General features: G+C 36.1%; 1 protein-coding gene across 1 annotated transcript in view; it reads right to left on the bottom strand.

Annotated features, from left to right (window-relative positions):
* Positions 1-21463, bottom strand: part of Sel1l2 (SEL1L2 adaptor subunit of SYVN1 ubiquitin ligase) — a 130146-nt gene that overhangs the window by 76452 nt on the left and 32231 nt on the right. The window contains 1 exon segment of the mRNA XM_087188648.1: positions 5788-5953. Within this exon segment, the coding sequence (XP_087044774.1) occupies positions 5788-5953 (166 nt within the window).

Raw genomic sequence — 21463 nt, 5'->3', positions numbered from 1 at the left:
GACACTACATCCTTGTAAAGGGAAGAATCCAAGAGGAAGAGATGACAATCATAAATATCTATGCACCAAACACTAGTGCACCCAAGTATATAAAACAAATATTAATGGACATGAAAAGCCACATATGCACTAATACAATTGTAGTGGGGGACCTCAACACCCCACTGTCACAAATAGATAGATCAAGTAGACTAAAAATAAGTAATGAACTACAAGAACTCTATCAAACTCTTGAACAAATGAACTTAACAGATGTTTATAGAGTCTTCCACCCCACAAAATCAGAATACACATTCTTCTCAGCTGCACATGGGTCATTCTCCAAAATAGACCACATACTCACACATAGAACATGTTTAAGTAAGTGCAAAGGAATTGAAGTTATCCCCTGTATATTATCAGACCATAGTGTGATGAAATTGGAGATCCATAGCAAAAGAAACTCAAAAAATTTCATAAACATGTGGAAATTGAACAACACACTTCTGAATAACCAATAGGTCACAGAGGAAATTAAAGAAGAAATCAGACAGTTCCTTCAATTAAATGACAATGACAATACAACATATCGGAATCTATGGGACACAATGAAAGCTGTCTTACGAGGGAAATTCATAGCAGTGAATACGCATATTAGGAAAACAGAATGAGCCCAATTAACCTGATGCTGAACCTCAAGCTTCTAGAAAAAGAAGGGCAGGACAAACCCAAAGTTCATACAAGGGAGGAAATTATAAAGATCAGAGGAGAAATCAATGCAATGGAGACTAAGAGAACCATACAAAAAATCAATGAAGCCATGAGTTGGTTCTTCGAAAGAATCAACAAGATTGACGCACCCTTAGTCAAACTTATCAGAAAAAGGAAAGAAAAGGGCCAAATCCGTGCAATTAGGAATGAAAAGGGTGAAATTACAACAGACCCAGCAGAAATCCAGAGGATCATCCATACCTACTTCCAGAACCTATATGCCAATAAGATGGACAACACAGAAGAACTGGACAGATTCCTAGATACATATGAATTACCAAAGTTGAACAAAGAAGACTTAAAAATTCTAAACAAGGCAATATCAATCAATGAATTTGAAAATGTAATGAAAAACTTATCAACTAAGAAAAGCCCGGGCCCTGATGGCTTCACTGCTGACGTCTACAAGACATTTAGAGAGGAACTGCTGCCACTACTGTTTAAACTCTTCAATGAAATTGAAAGGGAAGCAATACTCCCAAATTCATTCCTGGAAGCAAGCATCACCTTGATCCCCAAAGCAGAGAAAGACTCAACTGAAAAAGAGAACTATAGGCCAAACTCACTAATGAACATAGATGCAAAAATCCTTAATAAGATACTGGCAAACAGAATGCAGAAGATCATCAAGAAGATCATACACCCTGATCAAGTGGGATTCATCCCAGGGATGCAGCGATGGTTCAATATACGCAAATCAATCAATGTAATACACTATATCAATAGAGCCAAGGACAAAAACCATATGATTATCTCCATAGATGCAAAAAAGGATTTGACAAAATCCAACATGCATTTATGATAAAAACCCTACAAAAAATTGGAATAGATGGTCTCTACCTCAAACTGATAGAAGCCATCTATGAAAAACCAACAGCCAATATCATACTAAATGGTCAAAAACTGAAATCATTCACACTAAAATCAGGAACAAGACAAGGATGTCCCCTATCACCACTCTTGTTCAATATAGTTCTGGAAACATTAGCCACAGCAATTAGACAAGAGAAAGAAATAAAAGGAATAAAGATAGGTAATGAAGAAGTCAAACTGTCATTATTTGCAGATGACATGATACTCTATATAGAAGACCCCAAGAACTCCACCAAAAGTCTTCTAGACTTAATAACCAAATTCAGTCAAGTAGCTGGTTACAAGGTCAACACATAAAAATCAATATCTTTCCTCTACATGAATGAAAGACTCACTGAGAGAGAAATAGGGCAAATAATTCCTTTCACAATAGCATCCAAAAAACTGAAATACCTAGGAATCATCCTAACGAAAGAAATCAAAGACCTCTTCTCTGAAAACTATGGCACTCTGATAAGAGAGATTGAAGATGATATCAGAAAATGGACAGACATCCCCTGCTCCTGGGTAGGAAGGATCCACTTAGTGAAAATGGCCATACTTCCAAAACTGCTATATAGATTTAATGCAATTACAATTGAGATCCCAGCAGCATACTTCATAGACCTCGAGAAAACAATCCAAAAATTCATTTGGAGCAAGAAGAGACCCAGAATAGCAAAACCAATTCTAGGTAACAGAGACATGGCAGGGGGTATCACAATCCCCAACCTGCAACTATACTACAAAGCTATTGTGATAAAAACAGCATGGTACTGGCAAAGAAACAGACTTGAGGACCAGTGGAACAGATTAGAAGATGCAGAAACAACTCCAGACACACTCAGCCATCTCATCTTTGACAAAGGAGCCAAACATCCTCACTGGAGGAAAGATAGCCTCTTTAATAAATGGTGCTGGAAAAATTGGGCTTCAACTTGCCAAAGATTAAAACTAGACCTGTATCTCTCGCCATGCACTAAACTAAAATCAAAATGGATTAAAGATCTAAATATTAAAATAGAAATGCTGAGCCGGCTCTAACAGAGGTTAGGTAGAACTCTTGAAGACATTACTGTAGGAATAGATTTTATGAACAAAACCTCAGTTGCCTGTGCACTAGCACAAACAACCAACAAATGGGATCTCTTCTTATTAAAAAGCTTCTGCACAGCAAGAGAAACCACCAGCACTGTGAAGAGACAACCCACAATGTGGGAAAAAAATCTTCACCTGCTTTTCCTCAGACAAAGGTCTACTATTTCAAATCTATAAAGAACTTAAAAAGATCAGACCTCTCAAATTTAAAGACCCAATCCGAAAATGGGCATCTGAAATGAACAGACATTTCTCAGACAAGGAAGTAGAAATAGCAAATAAATACATGAAAAAATGTTCAACATCACTGGGCATTCGAGAGATGCAAATGAAAACAACGCTGTGATTCTACTTCACTCCAGAAAGAATGTCAGCTATCATGAAATCAACCAATAACAAATGCTCACAGGGGTGTGGGAAAAGAGGAACCCTGCTCCATTGCTGGTGGGAGTGTAGACTGGTGCAACCACTGTGGAAATCAGTATGGAGATACCTCAAAGAACTAGGACTGGAAGTCCCATTTGACCCCTCTATTCCACTGCTGGGGATCTTCCCCAAAGAATTAAAAGAATCATACCACAGTGATATATGTGCACCCATGTTCATAGCAACGCAGTTTGTAATAGCTAAAACTTGGAAACAGCCCAAATGCCCATCAACTGGTGACTGGATAAAGAAAATGTGGTTTTTTTTTTTATAAAATGGAGTACTACTCAGCCATAAAAAATGAGAAATTAGAGACATTTATAGCTAAGTGGATGCACATTGAAGCAATACTCTTAAGTGAAATAAATAGGACACACATGTGTAAATAACAAATAGTTTCTCTAGTGTGAGAAACTGAAAGTGTAAATAAGGACTAAATGTATAATAGGTAATGTGAAATAGGAAGAAAAGGGGCAAAGGGGAAGGAAGTGGGAGGGCTAGGGGAAAGGATAGAAGGGAATGGGATTAATATGAGAAAATGGAACAATAGGAACAAAATCTTTGTAAATAGGGAGGACTGGAGGGGTTGAAGGGAGGGCTGGGCAAGGTTGAAAATAAGAACCAAGAGAGACTATGTAAAGGTGCAAATTTCCAATGATGAATGTCATTATATTGTATACCTAAAATGTACCAATGATTAGAATGAATAATCGATAAGGTAAAATAGGAAGAAAAGGTCCAAAGGGGTGGGGTAGTGGGAGGGGCAGGGGAAAGGAAAGAAGGGAAAGGAAAAAATGATGAGAAATGGAAAAAATGGAAATAAAGTCTTTGTAAATAGGGAAGGGTGGAGGGGTGAAGGGAGGGCTAGGAATGGGGAAAAAATAAGAACCAAGATGCATTATATAAAGGTATAAATCCCAATGAGAAATGTAATTGTGTTGCATACCTACAATGTACCAATAAAAGAATTTAATACAAAAAAACCCCGTGAAATACTCAAGTGCTCAAGAAGTTACAGTGTGTTTATCCCATAGTTCAGTATTTTCTCAAAGTCATTTTGAGAAGAATGGTATTACAATTTCTTCATATTGTTGCCCATTTTTGTGAGATGCATATAGCATCCAGGCTAGGGGATAGAGGGCATGGGTTCCAGAAGATCCAAGTTCCTATTCTAGTTTCTCTAGGAAATAGCTTTATTGTGTTGAGCATGTTACCTTATTTTTCTGTGCTTCTGGTTTCTCATCTATAGGATGCAGACAATAGAAACCTATCTGAAGTTGGATAAACACTATACAGAAAATGGTCAATTGCAGTTAGCTTATTACTATATATGGTATTATATATGGTTATTAGCGCATAATCACTTCCATGTAAGGGAAAGAGATCTCATTTGAAGTATGACATTATTTACTTTTTTAAACAGAATCTTTTTCAAACATCTACTTATTTTATTCACCAAATTAACCAGGGCTCTTCATTTCTCCTATCTAACCTGTTTACTGATGTCCACAACACATGGAATGCTTGCAGCTAGTTAGATATGCTTTAGTACACACATGTGCATTCTTTTCCCACCCCTTACACACTTACAAAGGGTCAAGAGGACTTGTTCCCAAATCTGTTTATACCAGTTGCACAGTTACTATAATTACAGAATTCAATTGAGCAAAATGTGAACTGATTACATACAAGAACAAAATGAATATATGAATGTAAAGTAATTGAAATACTATGAGAAAATTTGATAATGGAGAGCTGCTAAAATTATTCAGGTAATTGTAAGTGAGGTGTTTTTGCTTGGGAAAAGTCTGTAAAAATCTGGCGAGATTCTGTGCAACATTTTCCCTATGTCTTTGACTCTTCACTCCATTAGAATTTGAGCTGGGGAAGCACAGAGGATGCTATTTGGGTGGGGTTTGTACTCAAAAAGCCAATAAACAGGAGTATGCTAAATAAAAGTCAGGCCATGTTTCTATATCAAAGAATTCCAAATAAATTTTTTTTATGTGTCATTTAGACTTAAAATGAATTTAGATATGTATATTTTTACAATACCATTAAAACTGACATTCTTTCTTAATTTCTTTGCCAAAGAAGTTTCCCTTTCTATTTAAATAAGAAATTAATAAAACGGAAGTTCACATTTATTTATTAGGAAAGAGAAAGTTTTCCTGCCTTAAGCTTAAATCAAATGTTGAAAATAATTCTCAAACTTCATAATTGAGCACCAATTAAATTCTGCACACAGACCCTTTGGAGAGATTTGCTTTTTGGAATCTTTTTACTTGCAGAGAAATCTAACATCTAATCAAGTATGTTTTTATTAGAAAGTGTCTTAGATTGCTAGACTAAAAAAAAGGATGCTATATTAATTTTGGTTTTCTTTAAAGTCTTAGGGTTTTTATTAGCACAAAAGCTGATAAATGTTTTACCCACACAATCTTGGAGACTTTTTTCTCCATGAGACATGATTAGCAACGTTGCTTATTATCATTAGTATAAATTCTGATTCTAAACAGGGCCAGAAGCTGAGAATATAATGCTTTTGTTTATATAAATATTTGACTGTATCCTAAGACTTCTTGTAAAGCAGCTGTAAAGTATACTTTTAGATTACCTGAAGTCATTTTAAATTTACATGTGAGAGGGTATTCTACTTACAATGATTCGTATTTCTCTTTGGGAGATCTCTATTTTCAATTCCTTGTATTTTTAATTTGCTTTGCTTCTTTCTTTCTAAGAGATTTTCTCTTGTATTGATTACTTCACTCGATTTTCTTTGTTCCAGTATTTGTGATAAAAATTGTTTGTCTTCATTCGCTGATGCCTGCAAAAAAGGTTTTTGTTCATTTTGTTCATGTATAACTTTAAAAAAATCGAAAGTGAAAAGTTTATCTGTATTTGACAAAAATATACACTTAATACAGTTACTCTAATTTTTGCTTTTTTCAATATAAATGACATATGGCTTACTTCACTTTGGGAATCCATATATTTTATGAGTCAAAACCTTTTAAACCTATTACATGCCATCTAAACTACAAAGTCAACTGTTACTTTGTACCGAGAATCAAACTTAGGACCTTGTGCTTGCCAGGTAGGCGTGGCACCACTGAGCTACATCCCTGGCCTCAGAGTCAACTCTTAAAAGCTAAATGCTATAAATAAAATAGTAAGAGAGTTTCACCAATTTACTCTTCCACTGGTTAGTTGTCATGGTAATCTCAATTGTGTGAGCTAAAGAAAAAAAAATGAAAATGTTGACATTGCCTTACACATTACAACAAATTTATAATTAATTGTGACTGTCTATTTAAAAATGTAAAGACATGTTTTCTTGAAGTGTTTTTCAGAAGTTATGTAATTAATCTATTATTAGGATGATGAGTTTAAAAGTTGTTTTTGAATAATGCAGTTTTAAAGAAAATTAAAAAGTTTTGTGGAGGTAAAAATTCATAATTTACATATATATATTTCAAGATAAATTATATTGGAAGTTAAATTTTTTTCTTTGTCAGTTAGTACTTCTAAGGAGTCAAGATTTTTTTCCTCCATCTTTTTCTCAGTACCCCTCTTTCTAACATCACTTTCCAGAATTCTTCAGTGCTTTCTATGTAGTACCAAAGACAGCAGAACAGTGACCCAGGGACCAGAGCTTGCTGTCACTTGTTGCCTGTAAGAACTTCTAAAAATAGTTTCATTGAGATATAATTCACATACAATAAATTAACTCACTTAACATATGCAATTCAGTGGCTTTTGTAATATTCACAGATACATGCAGCTATCACCACAATTTTAGAACATTTTTATCACCTCAAGAAGAAACCACAGATCCTTTACCTATCACCTACCCTATTTCCCTATCTCTCTACTCTCAGCCCCAAGCATCCACTAAGCTAAGCTATGTTCTGTTTTTACAGATTTCCGTACTCTGAACTTTCAGAGGAATGGAATCTTACAGTCCATCCCTCCCTCCTTCCCACCCTTCCTTCGTTCCTCCTCCCCTCCTTTCCTTCTCTCTCTCTCTCCCTCTCTTTCTCTCCCCCCTCCCCCTAGCCCCCTAGCCCCCTAGCTTTTTTCACTTAGGATAATATTTTCAAGATTAACACATGCTCCAGCATGTATCAGCCTTTTAATGTCCAAATGATATTCCTTATATGTATAAACCACATTTTATTCATCCATTCATCCAATAGTGGACATTTGGTTCTTTCCACCTTTTGACTATTATGAGCAGTGCTGCTATAAACATCCATGTACATGTTTCTCTGTGGACATATAAAGACTTTGAGTATAATTCTTATTTTGCAGGGTGGACAGATTCAGCAAATAAAAATATAAAATGCCTAGTTAAATTTGACTTTGAGATAAGCAAGGATTCTTTTTAGTGTAAAAATGTCTTAAATGTAGCATTTTAACAAATAAGAACAGCATATATAATGTGTCCAATCAAGTCACTGGCAGGTTTGCTGCATGCTATCATAGATATTGTGCCAGCTTCCAGGTATAGATTTCAAGGACTCTCTGAGCCCTAATATTTTGCAAAAAGAAAGGGAAAGAGCACAGAACATGTGTAGAAAAGGTTTTTGTTTTATTTTATTTTATTTTATTTGCTTTCTTTTCTTTAATAGGGCAGACCTAGAAGTGGCACATTATGCTTTCAGCCACTTTCCTTTGGATGAAGCTTAGTCACATGCCCCACCTAAGTACAAGGTGGCTGGGAAACATGATCTACCTTGGTTTCAGGAAGAACAGAACATGAAATTTGATGAGCTTCCTACATACTCTAGTATAATGGGATTATTATATTATTGCCATTAAAAGAATTGTCTTTAATTTTTAAATTAAAAAACAAGAAGTATCTAAGTCGAGGAGGCAGTAAAGCTTGACAATGTCTATGATTGTATGCTGTCCCTATCTCCTTTTTCTATGGAGGCCAGTGTTTTCTAACTTTGGTTTCCTCTCTCACCATTGGGAGTGAGCCAGCTGGATTAAGTATCCGGGAGTCTTGGAAGACAGAGGCTTTCTCTGAGTTTTAAAAGCATCCAAAGACCTCAATAACAAATATTTATTGAACATTTATCTCAGGTTATGTTCTAAGAGCTAGGGATAGTCATGAATAAAATGTCTCTGCCCTTCTAATGTCAATTTTCAACCGATAAAATGGAAGCAATTTAAAGTTAGTGTTATTGGATATAGAATGGTTATGGACATTCCCACACATTTGAGTAGACCCCTATGAAGGGAGAGAGTCATGCTTATATCTTAATAAAGAGAGTTCTGCCAGAGGGAACAGCAAATGCAAAGGCCTTGAAGCAGGAGCACAGAAGTGTGCAAAATTTGTTAACAGCAGAGCCAGGGGGCAGCCAGGCAGCTGTCAGGCTAGGCTCAGGAGTTCTATGTGAATGGGGGATGGCTTTGGAGGGTCCTGAGCAAGAGTGATAGTGACTGACTGGCTTTGATTTTAAAAGGATCACTTTGGCTGCTGTGTTGAGAATATTATATGTAAGAGTGGGAAAAAGAGGAAGTCAGCTGAAACAAACCAGGCGAGAGGTGATACTGATAATGACCTAAGAAGATGGCAGGAGGCGAAGTAATGACATTCATTGGTTCCAGGATATATTTCAGAAGTATTACTGACAGGATGTTCTGTGAAAGACGTACAATGTGTATTTTGTTTTTTGTGTTTTGGTTTTTTTTTTTGTTTGTTTTTGTTTTGGTACGGAGGATCATCCTCAGGACCTTGAGCTTGCAAGGCAGGCACAGTGCCATTGAGCTAAATTCCCAGCTGTATTTCAGTTTTTAAGCAGCACACCCAAAGGGAATATTTTGGCAAAGTATTTTTTAAACTTCCAGAGCTCATTTAGCCAGAGATTGAAGCTCTGTTGCAATAGTCTCCTGCTTCTTCACCTGCCCTCCTGTTTCTTCACTCCCCGAATCTTTGATTCAGGCTAGATGAATTTTTCTCAAGTTCCTCTATGAACACATCATTGCCCAACTTAGAGTCCCTCCATCCTCAGTGACAACAGGATATAATCAGACTCCTTTGCACAGAACTAAGATTTTTTCACAGTCTGACCTGAAAATGTCACAATGACCTCATGTCTTACTACTCCCACACATAAGAGAAAATCTGTGAGAACCAAACTCCTGTCACTCTTCCTAGCAGTATAGGTTCTTGCCTCCTTCCTTGCCCTGGCTTCTCAAGTTCTCATTGCCTGTCCTTACCTGTGATGCCAAGTATTATTCCCGTGCCAAGGCTCAACTCAAATTCTTTCTCCCCAAGTCCCTCCCTTGTCACTGTCACCCATAGTCACCACCCTTCCTTGGAACTGGTGGTTTCTTTCCTTCTTGGTCAACAATCACTTACTGCTCCACAGTCTCTAAGTGACATCATTTTACATTATCTATTTCCTGCTTTATCTACTCAATTTATTGCATTTTGTAAATTTTAAAATCTTTTTCATTTAAAGTAGGGTACTTTGAGTAGAGGGGAGTGTAAAGAATGTGTAGATTTCTTTATTCTGGGGAAATTCCTTATTTCCTTAAAGCACAGCAGGGATAGCAATATCCTCTTATAAGACCAGCTAAAAGATAAGTAGTCTTAGAGGAAAAGAGGTTAGAGTTTATCTTTATTTCATTAAGTTTATTGGTACATTTTTGGTATAAAATACAGTTACATTCATCATTGGGATCTTGTACCTTTACATGACTATCTTGGTTCTTATTTTTTTCCCCTTCCCCTGCCCTCCCTTCACCCCCTCAACCCTTCCCTATTTGGAAAGATTTTGTTTCCATTTTTCTCCTTTTCTCATATGTTTTCTTTTCCCTTCTTTCCTTTCCCCTACCCCTCCCACTTCCCCTGCTCCTTTAGACCTTTTCTTCCTATTATACAATATCAATTATACATTTTTTAAATTACAATATCAAGATCTAGAAGACATTACCACAAATTGTACAGAATTTAAAAGGATATAGAAAACATATTACAAAAATCTTTTTTGAAATAAATTTGACAACTTCTAAGAAGTTTCTTGGAAGACAAATTAATGAAACTGACTCTGCAGGAAATATAAAATTTGAATAGCACCTATTAAAGAAAGTATATTCCTAGCTTGAAATCCTACCAATATAACAACAACAGGCTCATATACATTTTAACTGATGAATTATATCAAACATTCAAAGCAGAAAAAAGAAGGAACACTTCTCCCCTCATTTTAGGAAATCAATATTGTGCTAATACTAAAATTGGATAAATATAATAGAAGAAAAATGAACATAGATAAAAATTTGTTTAACAAAACAAACTATTGGAAGTCAGCTCTGGTGGTATGTAGAAAGTGGTTTTATTATATGGATGGCAGTGTTGGTTCAGCATTGGAAGATCCACCCCCAAAGTCATCATTTTAACAGAGGAAAGGAAAAAGCCATGTGATCCTGTCAGTAGTTGCAGAAAAAGTATTGGACTAAATTCTACAGCTGTTCATGGTAAAAGCTATCAGGAGACTAGAAGTAGAACAGAACCTTTTCCACAGGTAAGCCATGTACTCCATGTTTCCAGCAAAAACGCCTTATATGAATGGAGAAAATACAATGCTTTCTCCCTAAGGTAGGGAACAAGGGCAGATATGCCTACTCTGCATCTGTCCAGTAAACTTTGAAACAGGCCCAAACCAAAACAGTCTGGCAATAAAATGACACAATTAGGATAGGATTGGCAAGGTAGAAGTAAAATCTTTATATGTAGATGAAATGATCATCGACAGAGAAAATATTAAGAAATCTCTAGGAGGCCCTAGAACTTGTATTTAAATTTAGCAAGATTAGGCCCACGGCACGGTGAGGTCCCGGGAGCAGCTTGGAGCCCTGCCTTCATCTGGTGCTCCTCTCCGCAGGTCAGCCAAGCAACGTGAAGCTCCTCGGCTGTGTTCCGGTTCCTGCCCACGGCTTGGTGAGGTCCGGGGAGCGGCTTGGAGTCCCGCCTTCATCCCGTGCTCTACTTAGCCATGCAGGCACCTGCAAGGCCCAATTCCATCCCCCTCCCACCTTCTGGCTCTTCTGCTACCTGGTCCCACACTACAGAGGCACAGGGGATTATACTTCACGTAGTTAAATGTGACAGATTAATAACTACCACAAATTGTCATTTTCTAAGCTGCGCTTGATGCTGTGGTATTGCTGATTGTAACATTTGGCCTAACATGTTGTGATTAATCTAATCAGTTTTCCTTCCTGGTATAAGGAAAGTAAAATAGCCTCAGAGTCATTAGAGCCTCAAAACCTAAACACAAGCCCTATCTGTAAAACACCTCTGAAAAGCAATCATTCCACAAAGGTTTTAATCTTTGTTTTAAGCAACAAAGATACCTGCATTAAGCAATTTTGAAATATCAACCCAGGAATGAAACCAAGGACAGTACCAAAAACAAAAATGAGAAGACATTTAAGCAAGGCACAAATGCAGGCTTCCACACCACAAAAAGGAAATTCTGGGGGAAATGAGGTGGAAAAGTCAGATAATCAACCACCTGGACACCCTGAACTGATAGCACAGGAAGTAACAAAGCAGATACATGAGGCTCTAGAAAAATTCAAAGCAGAAATAATATCCCAGAAAAATGCAGAGATGGTGAGTAGAGAGAAAGACATGATTAGAGGCTCTAGAGCAGAAACAGATAAGAAAATAGATGAGATCAGAAACATGCTGGAAGCCATGAATGCCCAGCATAAGAAAGAAATAGAAATCATGATCACCCAACATAAGAAAGAAATGGAATCCATGAAACAGATTCAAACAGATATTCAGGAGATTAGAAACTCCACTGAAAGCATGAAGAGCAGACTAAGAGAATCTGAAGACAGAATATCATCTATAGAAGACATGATCGCAGTTAAGGACCATGAAAACAGAGATTTCTTAAAGATAGTAAGGGACCATGAGAAATTAATCCAAGAGCTGCTAGATGATGCAAAGAAGAATAACATGAGACTGATAGGAGTCCATGAAAAAACAGGAGAAAGTACAATTGACATAAAAAACTGTTCACAGAAGTAATAGTAGAAAACTTCCCAGACAGAGGTAGAGAATTGGACACACAGCTAAGTGAGGCATATAGTACTCCACCCAGCCACGATAAAAAAAAATCTACACCTAGACATATAATAGGCAAGATCCCAGAAACACAACAGAAGAACAAAATTCTACAGGTAGAGAAAAGAAACAAATCACCTACAAAGGAAAACCCATCAGAATCATGGCAGATTTCTCAACACAAACCCTCAAATCAAGGAGAGCCTGGAGTGAAGCATTTCAAGCCCTAGAAGAAAATATCTTCCAACCTAGACTGTTATATCCTGCAAAATTATCTTTCAAAATCGATGGGGAAATTAGACGCTTTCACGACAAAGAACACTTGAGAAATTTCATGAATACCAAACCAGGACTCCAAACAATTTTATGCAATATCCTAGAAAAAGACAATTAAGGTCACAACTCCATGAGGGCCAACAGAGAGAAGACACCACAAAAGGTAAGGCGCTAAAGGGAAAGGGGGAAAAGTAAGAAAAGAGCCAACAACAAAAAAAATCATGGCAAGAATGAGTCAATATCTCTCAATTATAACTATCAATGTTAATGGCCTCAATTCACCAATCAAAAGAAATAGACTGACAGAATGCAAAACCCAGCAATATGCTCTATACAAGAAGCACACCTGACTCAAAAGGAAATTCATAGATTGAAAGTAAAACTACAGAAAACAGTTCTCCACGAGACAGGAACCCCAAAAAAAGCACGGGTAGCAATTTTATTTGCAGACAAAGTAGATTTCAAACCAAAACTAATTAAGAGAGACAAAGATGGTCACTACATCCTTGTGAAGGGAACAATCCAAGAGGAAGAGATGACAGTCTTAAATATTTATGCACCAAATGCAAATGTCCCCAACTATACAAAACAAATATTAATGGACATGAAAAACCAAATAAACAATAAAATTATTGTAGTGAGGGACCTCAACACCCCTCTATCACAAATAGACAGATCACCTAGACAAAAAGTTAACAATGAAATTCTAGAACTGAACCAAGCTATTGAACAAATGGACTTAATAGATGTTTATAGAGTGTTCCACCCCACAAAATCAGAATACACATTCTTTTCAGCTGCACATGGGTCATTCTCCAAAATAGATCACATGCTACCTCATAGGGCAAATCTAAGTAAATGCAAAAGAATTCAAGTTATCCCCTGTATATTATCAGACCATAGTGCAATAACAGATCAATAACATAAGAAACTGCAAAACACTGACAAACACATGGAAATTGAATAACACTCTCCCACACAACCAAAGGGTCACAGAGGAAATTAAAGAAGAAATTAGACAGTTTCTACAAGTCAATGATAATACCAATACAACATACAGGAATCTGTGGGACACAATGAAAGCAGTTCTACATGGGAAATTCATGGCAGTGAATGCCCATATTAGGACAACAGAGAGAACTCAGTTAAATGACGTAATGCAGAACCTCAAGCTCCTAGAAAAAGAAAAGCATAACAAACCCAAAGCTAGTACAAGAAAGGAAATGATTTATTTATTTATTTTTAAAATTTTATTGGTACATTTTAGGTATACAATTCATTTACATTTATCATTGGGTGTTTGTACCTGAACATGATGTATCTTAGTTCTTATTTGTTTCCCCATTGCCTATGCACCCTTCACCCCTACCACCCTTCCTTATTTACACAGACTTTGTTTCCATCTTTTTTTTCTTTCTCATAATTTTTCCTTTCCTTTCTTCCCTTTCCCCTTCCCCTCCCACCACTCCTCCACCTTTGGACCTTTTCCTATTTCAAATTATCAATTATTCATTTTAATCATTTTCATCCTTATTTACACTTTCAGTTTCTCACACTAGAGATACTATTCAGTATTTACACATGTGTGTCCTATTTATTTCACTTAAGAGTATGGCCTCAATATGCATCCATTTAGCTATAAATGACTCTAGTTTCTCATTCTTTATGGCTGAGTAGTACTCCATTTTATTAAAAAAACACATCTTCCTTATCCAGTTTCTAGTTGATGGGCACTTGGGCTGTTTCCAAACCTTAGCTATTACAAACTGTGCTGCTATAAACATAGGTGCACATAGATCGCTGTGGTATGATTCTTTTAATTCTTTGGGGAAGATTCCCAGTAGGGGAATAGCTGAGTCAAATGGGACCTCTAGTCCTAGTTCTTTGAGGTATCTCCATACTGATTTCCACAGTGGCTGCACCAGTCTACACTCCCACCAACAATGGAGAAGGGTTCCAAGAAAGGAAATTATGAAGATCCAAGCAGAAATCAATGCAATGGAGACCAAGAGAATCATAAAAAAAAAAATCAATGAATAGAAGAGCTGGTTTTTTGAAAGAATAAATAAAATCAATAAACGTTTAGCCAACCTTATCATAAAAAGGAAAGAAAAGGCTCAAATCCATGCAATTAAGAATGAAAAAGGTGAAGCCACAACAGATCCAGCAGAAATTCAGAGGATCATCAATACCTACTTTGAGAACCTGTGCTCTAATAAAATGGAAAATGCAGAAGAAATGGACAGATTCCTAAAAACATACAAATTGCCAAAGTTAAATGAAGAAGATATAGAAATTCTAAACACCCCAATAACAATGAGTGAAATTGAAAATGTAATAAAATGTTTACCAACAAAGAAAAGCCCAGGTCCTGATGACTTCACTGCTGAATTCTACAAGACATTTAAAGAAGAACTATAGCCATTACTCTTTAAACTCATCAAGGAAATTGAAAGGGAAGTAAGGCTTCCAAATTCTTTCCTGGAAGCAAGAGTTACTTTGATTCCAAAACCAGGGAAAGACCCAACCCAAAAAGAGAACTACAGACCAATCTCCCTAATGAACAGAGATGCAAAATCCTCAACAAGATACTGGAAAACAGAATACAGAGTGTCATCAAGAAGATCATACACCCTGATCAAGTCGGATTTATCCCAGGGATGCAAGGATGGTTCAACATCTGTAAATCAATAAATGTAACACACTATATCAACAGAGTCAGGAACAAAAACCATATGATCATCTCAATAGATGCAGAAAAGGCATTTGACAAAATCCAGTACCCATTCATGATAAAAACCCTACAGAAAATTGGAATAGAAGGTCTTTATATCAACCTGATTAAGGCTATCTATGAAAAACCAACAGCCAACATCATACTAAATGGTCAAAAATTGAAAGCTTTCATGCTAAAATCAAGAACAAGACAAGGATGCCCACTCTCACCACTTCTGTTCAATATTGTTCTGGAAACATTAGCCATAGCAATTAGAGAAGAGAAAGAAAGAAAAGGAATAAAGATAGGAAAGGAAGAAGTTAAACTGTCATTACTTGCTGATGATATGAGACTTTACATAGAAGACTCAAAAAACTCCATCACAAATCTTCTAGACCTAATTGACAGATTCAGTAGAGTTGCTGGATATAAGCTCAACACTCAAAAAACAATAGCCTTCTTATGTGCTAATAGCAGAGCTATTGAGAGAGAAATTCGGGAAATAACTCCTTTTACAATAGCATCTAAAAAAATGAAATATCTAGGAATCAACCTAACAAAGGAAGCAAAAGACCTCTACATTGAAAACTACAGCACTCTGAAGAAGGAGATCGAATAGGATATAAGAAAATGCAAAGATATCCCTTGTTCCTGGGTAGGAAGAATCAATATAGTGAAAATGGCCATACTTCCAAAACTACGATATAGATTTAATTCAATGCCAATTGAAATTCCAACAATATGCTTCACAGAACTAGAGAAAACAATCCAAAAATTCATTTGGAAGCAGAAGAAACCTAGAATAGCGAAAGCAATTCTAGGCAACAGAGACATGGCTGAGGGTATCACAATCCCCAATTTGAAACTATACTACAAAGCTACTGTGATAAAACAGCATAGTACTGGCAAAGAAACAGACCCAAAGATCAGCGGAATAGATTAGAAGATGCAGAAACAACTCCAGACATACTCAACCACCTCATCTTTGACAAAGAACCCAATCACCCTCATTGGAGAAAAGATAGCCTGTTCAATAAATGGTGTTGGAAAAACTGGATTTCAACCTGCCAAAGATTAAAACTAGACCCATACCTATCACTGTGCACTAAACTAAGATTTAAGTGGATTAAAGAGCTAAATATCAAGACTGAAACAGTAAATTTGCTGGAAGATAAGTTAGGTAGAACTCTCAATGACATTGGCATAGGAAAAGACTGTGAACAAAACTTCAGTAGCACAGGAGCTAACACAAAGAATCAACAACTGGGATGTCATCTTATTAAAAAGCTTCTGCACTGCAAGAGAAACTTCCAACAGTGCTAAGAGACAACTTACAATATGGAAAGAAATTTTTAGCAGCTGTACCTCAGAAAAGGTCTACTATCTAGAATATATAAAGAATTGAAAAAAATCAGACCCCCCCAAATTCAAAGACCCAATTCAAAAATGGGCATCCGAAATGAACAGACATTTCTCAGACAAAGAAGTAAAACCAGAAAATAAATATAAGGAAAAATGTCCAACATCACTGGTCATTTGAGAGATACAGATGAAAACAACACTGAGATTCCACCTCACCCCACAAAGAATGGCTGCTATCAAGAAATCAACCAATAACAAATGCTGGCAGGGGTGTGGAGAGAAAGGAACCCTTCTCCATTGTTGGTGGGAGTGCAGACTGGTGCAGCCACTGTGGAAATCAGTATGGAGATACCTCAAAGAACTAGGACTAGAGGTCCCATTTGACCCAGCTCTTCCCCTGCTGGGTATCTTCCCCAAAGAATTAAAAGAATCATACCACACCAATCTATGTGCACCTATGTTTATAGTGGCATAGTTTGTAATAGCTAAGGTTTGGAAACAGCCCAAGTGCCCATCAACTAGAAACTGGATAAGGAAGATGTGTTTTTTTAATAAAATGGAGTACTACTCAGCCATAAAGAATGAGAAACTAGAGTCATTTATAGCTAAATGGATGCATATTGAGGCCATACTCTTAAGTGAAATAAATAGGACACACATGTGTAAATACTGAATAGTATCTCTAGTGTGAGAAACTGAAAGTGTAAATAAGGATGAAAATGATTAAAATGAATAATTGATAATTTGAAATAGGAAAAGGTCCAAAGGTGGACGAGTGGTGGGAGGGGAAGGGGAAAGGGAAGAAAGGAAAGGAAAAATTATGAGAAAGAAAAAAAAGATGGAAACAAAGTCTGTGTAAATAAGGAAGGGTGGTAGGGGTGAAGGGCGCATAGGTAATGGGGAAACAAATAAGAACTAAGATACATCATGTTCAGGTACAAACACCCATTGATAAATGTGTAAATGTATTGTATACCTAAAGTGTACCAATTAATATATAAATTAAAATAAATAAATAAATTTAGCAGGATTAGAAAACACAAGGTATATATAAAAATTCAGGTCTATGTATACTTGCTATAAATGAATTGGATATTGAAGTTTAAAAGTAATGTAGGAGTAGAAAGGACCTAGAAAAGTAAAAAGAAAAAGAAAACAGTGTTGGAAGACACTCAAAATTAGTACCTAATTTTAAGACTTCCTCTAAAATTAAGGCAGTGTTGGTGTGAGGAAAGACATATAGATCATTGGAATGAAACAGAGAGTTTAGAAATAGAACCACACATATATGGTCCACTGAATTTTGAAAGATTATTTAACATTAACATTTTATAGAACATAAACTCAATTCAAGAGCAGAGGAAAAGATAGTGTTTTCAGCAAATGGCACTAGAACACCTGGTATCCGTATATAAAAAATTAACCTGAACCCTTTATTTCCATACAAAAAAATAACTTGAAAGGGTCTGTGAACCTAAATATGAAAGACTAAACCTTTAAAATTTTAAGAAGAAATTATAAGGGAAAATGTTCATGAATTTAGGGTAGGCAAGAATTTCCTAGGATATAAAATACATGATGTATAAAAGAAAAAAATTGATAAATGAGATTCCATCAAAATTTAGAACTTTAAATGACATCATTAAGAAAATGAAAGGTAGTCCTTAAACAGATCACATTTATAATGCATATAACCAATGACCAGAATATGTAAAAAATTCTTACAGCTCATTAATAGACAACCCAATTAAAAAATAGACACAAGAAGATGATAAATAGCCAGTACAGCACAAGGAAAGGTGTGCAACACTAGAATCAGAAAAATACTAATCAGTATAATAACAAAATTGAATTATACCTCATTAGGGAGATGAAGTAAAAAGTTTTGAAAGAACAGATGTCAGCTTAGGTGTGAACCAGTTTGAACTTTCAAATGCTGCTAATGTGAATGTAAAATGATAAAACCGTTTTGGAAAACAATGTAGAAATTACTAGTATTACTGTTAAGAACCAACAGTTCTGTTCTTAAGTTTTTACTTAAGAGGAATGAAAACGTGTTCACAATAGATTTGTACATACAAGTTGAGTATCCCTTATCTGAAATTCTAGGGGCCAGAAGTGTTTCAGATTTTCATTTGAAATCCATTTGATCTGCAAAGAGGATAGCTACTCCTGCTTTTTTGGGGGGTTCCTGTCACATGGAATATTGTTTTCCACCCTTTAGCTTTCAGTCTATGAGTTTATTGTTGAATTAAATGTGTTTCTTGTATGCAGCATATTGTTGGATCTTGCTTCTTGATCCATTCTGCCAGTCTATTTCTTTTGAATGGTGAATTGAGACCATTAACATTGATGGTTATAACTGATATTGACTTATCATTGTCATGACTATTTTTTTTGTTGGATTCTCCCCCTTCGCATTTAATTTCTTGTCACACCCGACAGATTCATTCTGCTGGGTTTCCTGGGGTTGTGATCCTTGTCTTTTCTTAGGATATTGTCTAAATATTTTGGAGTGCTGGTTTGGTATTCATGAAGTTCCTCAGGTGCTCTTTGTTATGAAAGTATCTTATTTCTCCATCAATTTTGAAAGATAATTTTGCAGGTACATCAATCTAGGTTGGAGGCTGTTTTCCCTTAGGGCTTGAAATACATCACTCCAAGCTCTTTTTGCTGTGAGAGTTTGCATTGAGTTCTGCTGTGATTCTGATGGGCTTTCTTTTGTATGTGATTTGTTTCTTTTCTCTAACTACTTGTAGAATTTTGTTCTTCTGTTGGGTTTCTGAAATCTTAACTATTATATGCCTATGTTTAGATTTTTTTTTTTGGTCAAGGCTAGTTGGAGTCCTATATGCCTCACTCATCTGTATGTTAAGTTCTTTTCCCCTGCTTGGGAAGTTTTCTGCCATCACTTCTGTGAACAGTTTTTTTTTATGTCATCTGCACTCTCTCCTGTTTCTTCATTGACTCCAATCAGTCTTATGTTATTCTTCTTTGCATCATCTAGCAGCTGCGGGATTGATTTCTCATGGTCCCTTACAATTTTGAAGCAATTTTTCTTTTCCTGGTCACTAATTGCAATTTTATTTTCTATATCTGAAATTCTGTCCTCACATTGGTACATTCTGCTGCATAGACTTTCAATGGAGTTTTTAATCACCTAGAAATCTGTTTGTATCTATTTTATGGATTCCATTTGTTTCCTATGTTGGGATTCCATCATGTTCCTCAGCTACTCTATTTTTTTTATCTGTGTCCTCTCTAGATTTATTAATCATGTCTTGCACTATGGGCACAAACTCTGCTGTTATCTGAGAAATTATTTCTGATTTCATTTTTTCCAGATCCTCTTTTGTTGCCAGTTCAGGGAGTCTAGGTGGTTGAGTATCACAGTGTTCCATCTCATTTCCCTTTGGGGTTGTTTTAGGTGAGTTGGAAGTCTGGTTTTGAAACTTGTTTATGCGTCTTCTCATTTCAATAGGGTGATGGGGTTGGGAGAGTGCTGCTGGAACCCGTTCGGCTCACCTCCTCTGTGGTGGCAGGGTGGTACGGGAGCCCAGAAGCCTCCTCCTGTGTTCTCGGAGCAGCTCACCTCCTCTGTGCTCTTGAATTTATCTTACTATACATTCAATCCTAATTTATTTGTAGCTAAATCTTTTTTTTTTTGTTTTTGTGCCTTGACACATTTCCAAAGTAGGATCTAGCCCTTTGGTATTTCCCCTGAAGACAAAAACAAGCACACAAACAAAACCTGTACTAGCATGCAGCAAAGCATTTAGTGAGATAGTGAAACCCTGCCTCAAAATTTGAAATTTGTAAAAGAAAAAAAAAAAGGCTGGAGGTCTAGCTCTGTTTGAAGGCCTGGGTTTAATCCTCCAGTCAAGGGCTAGAAATATGACATCAGAGTTTTTGTATTGTCTGAATGATATTAACTACTTTTATTCTGAAACAACACAAACAATTTTACTTTTTAAACATAGGAAATCTGCGTACTTGTTAATATATAAACAGATACACTATTCATAACTGTCTATCTTAATTGCTCTTATCTCAGAATAAATATGTTGAAGATTTTTTAAAAATTTCACTTACATTCTCTTCATAGTATTTTCTGTTCACCAATTATTACCTGTGTCTAACTGTAGGCAAGCTAATTAACCTCTGTGGCTCCGTTTACCCCTCAGTTAAATAGAGCCAACAATATTGCCTATCTCACTAGGTTTTTGTGAGGATCAAGTAAGTTGATGCATGTGAAGAATCTTGTACATGGTAAACAGTCAATAAATACTGGCTATTATTACTGTTGTTATTATTATTATGTTGACTATATATTTTCTGTGTAAATGAATGTTTCTTTTTGGGATCCTAAACTACTAGGACTTAGGTTCTATGACTATTTAATTCACTCTGTTCATCAGTGGACTAAGATGTCCTGTTCCTGGGAAATCTGTATAAATTATTGTTTTTTTAAACATTGTTTTAAAAAAATCTCTTAAGCAAAATATCTAAAAATCATTTAACTAGTAGAAAATACTAATATGCCATACATTTTTGTACTAATTTTTTTCAAAGACACTAAACAGTAATTTTAGAATGTCCTAGGTTCCTGTTGTTTCCTGGGCTGTATTTGATGCTGAATATGTTAGCCAAGTCTCATACTTATGCTCTTTTTTTTTTTGAGATGGTCTTGCTATGTAGTCCAGGCCAGCCTTGAACTCACTGAGTAGCCTAGGCTGGCCTCAAAGTCAGCGGTGATCCTCCTGTCTCATCATGCTTTCTCTTGAATAAATTTTATAACAAAATCATGACTAATGGCAAGGGGATTTTAATGGTCTCCTCAAATAGTTTTTGGAGGCAGCAAGTATGAAAGAAGTAATGAAATAACC

The sequence above is a fragment of the Heterocephalus glaber genome, unplaced genomic scaffold (genome assembly GCF_053883595.1).
Source record: "Heterocephalus glaber isolate CG9 unplaced genomic scaffold, H.glaber_assembly_v1.0 deba00001532, whole genome shotgun sequence".
Classification (NCBI taxonomy): domain Eukaryota; kingdom Metazoa; phylum Chordata; class Mammalia; order Rodentia; family Bathyergidae; genus Heterocephalus; species Heterocephalus glaber.
The sequence above is the reverse complement of the archived record's forward strand: the minus strand, read 5'-3'. Positions and strand labels throughout refer to the sequence as shown.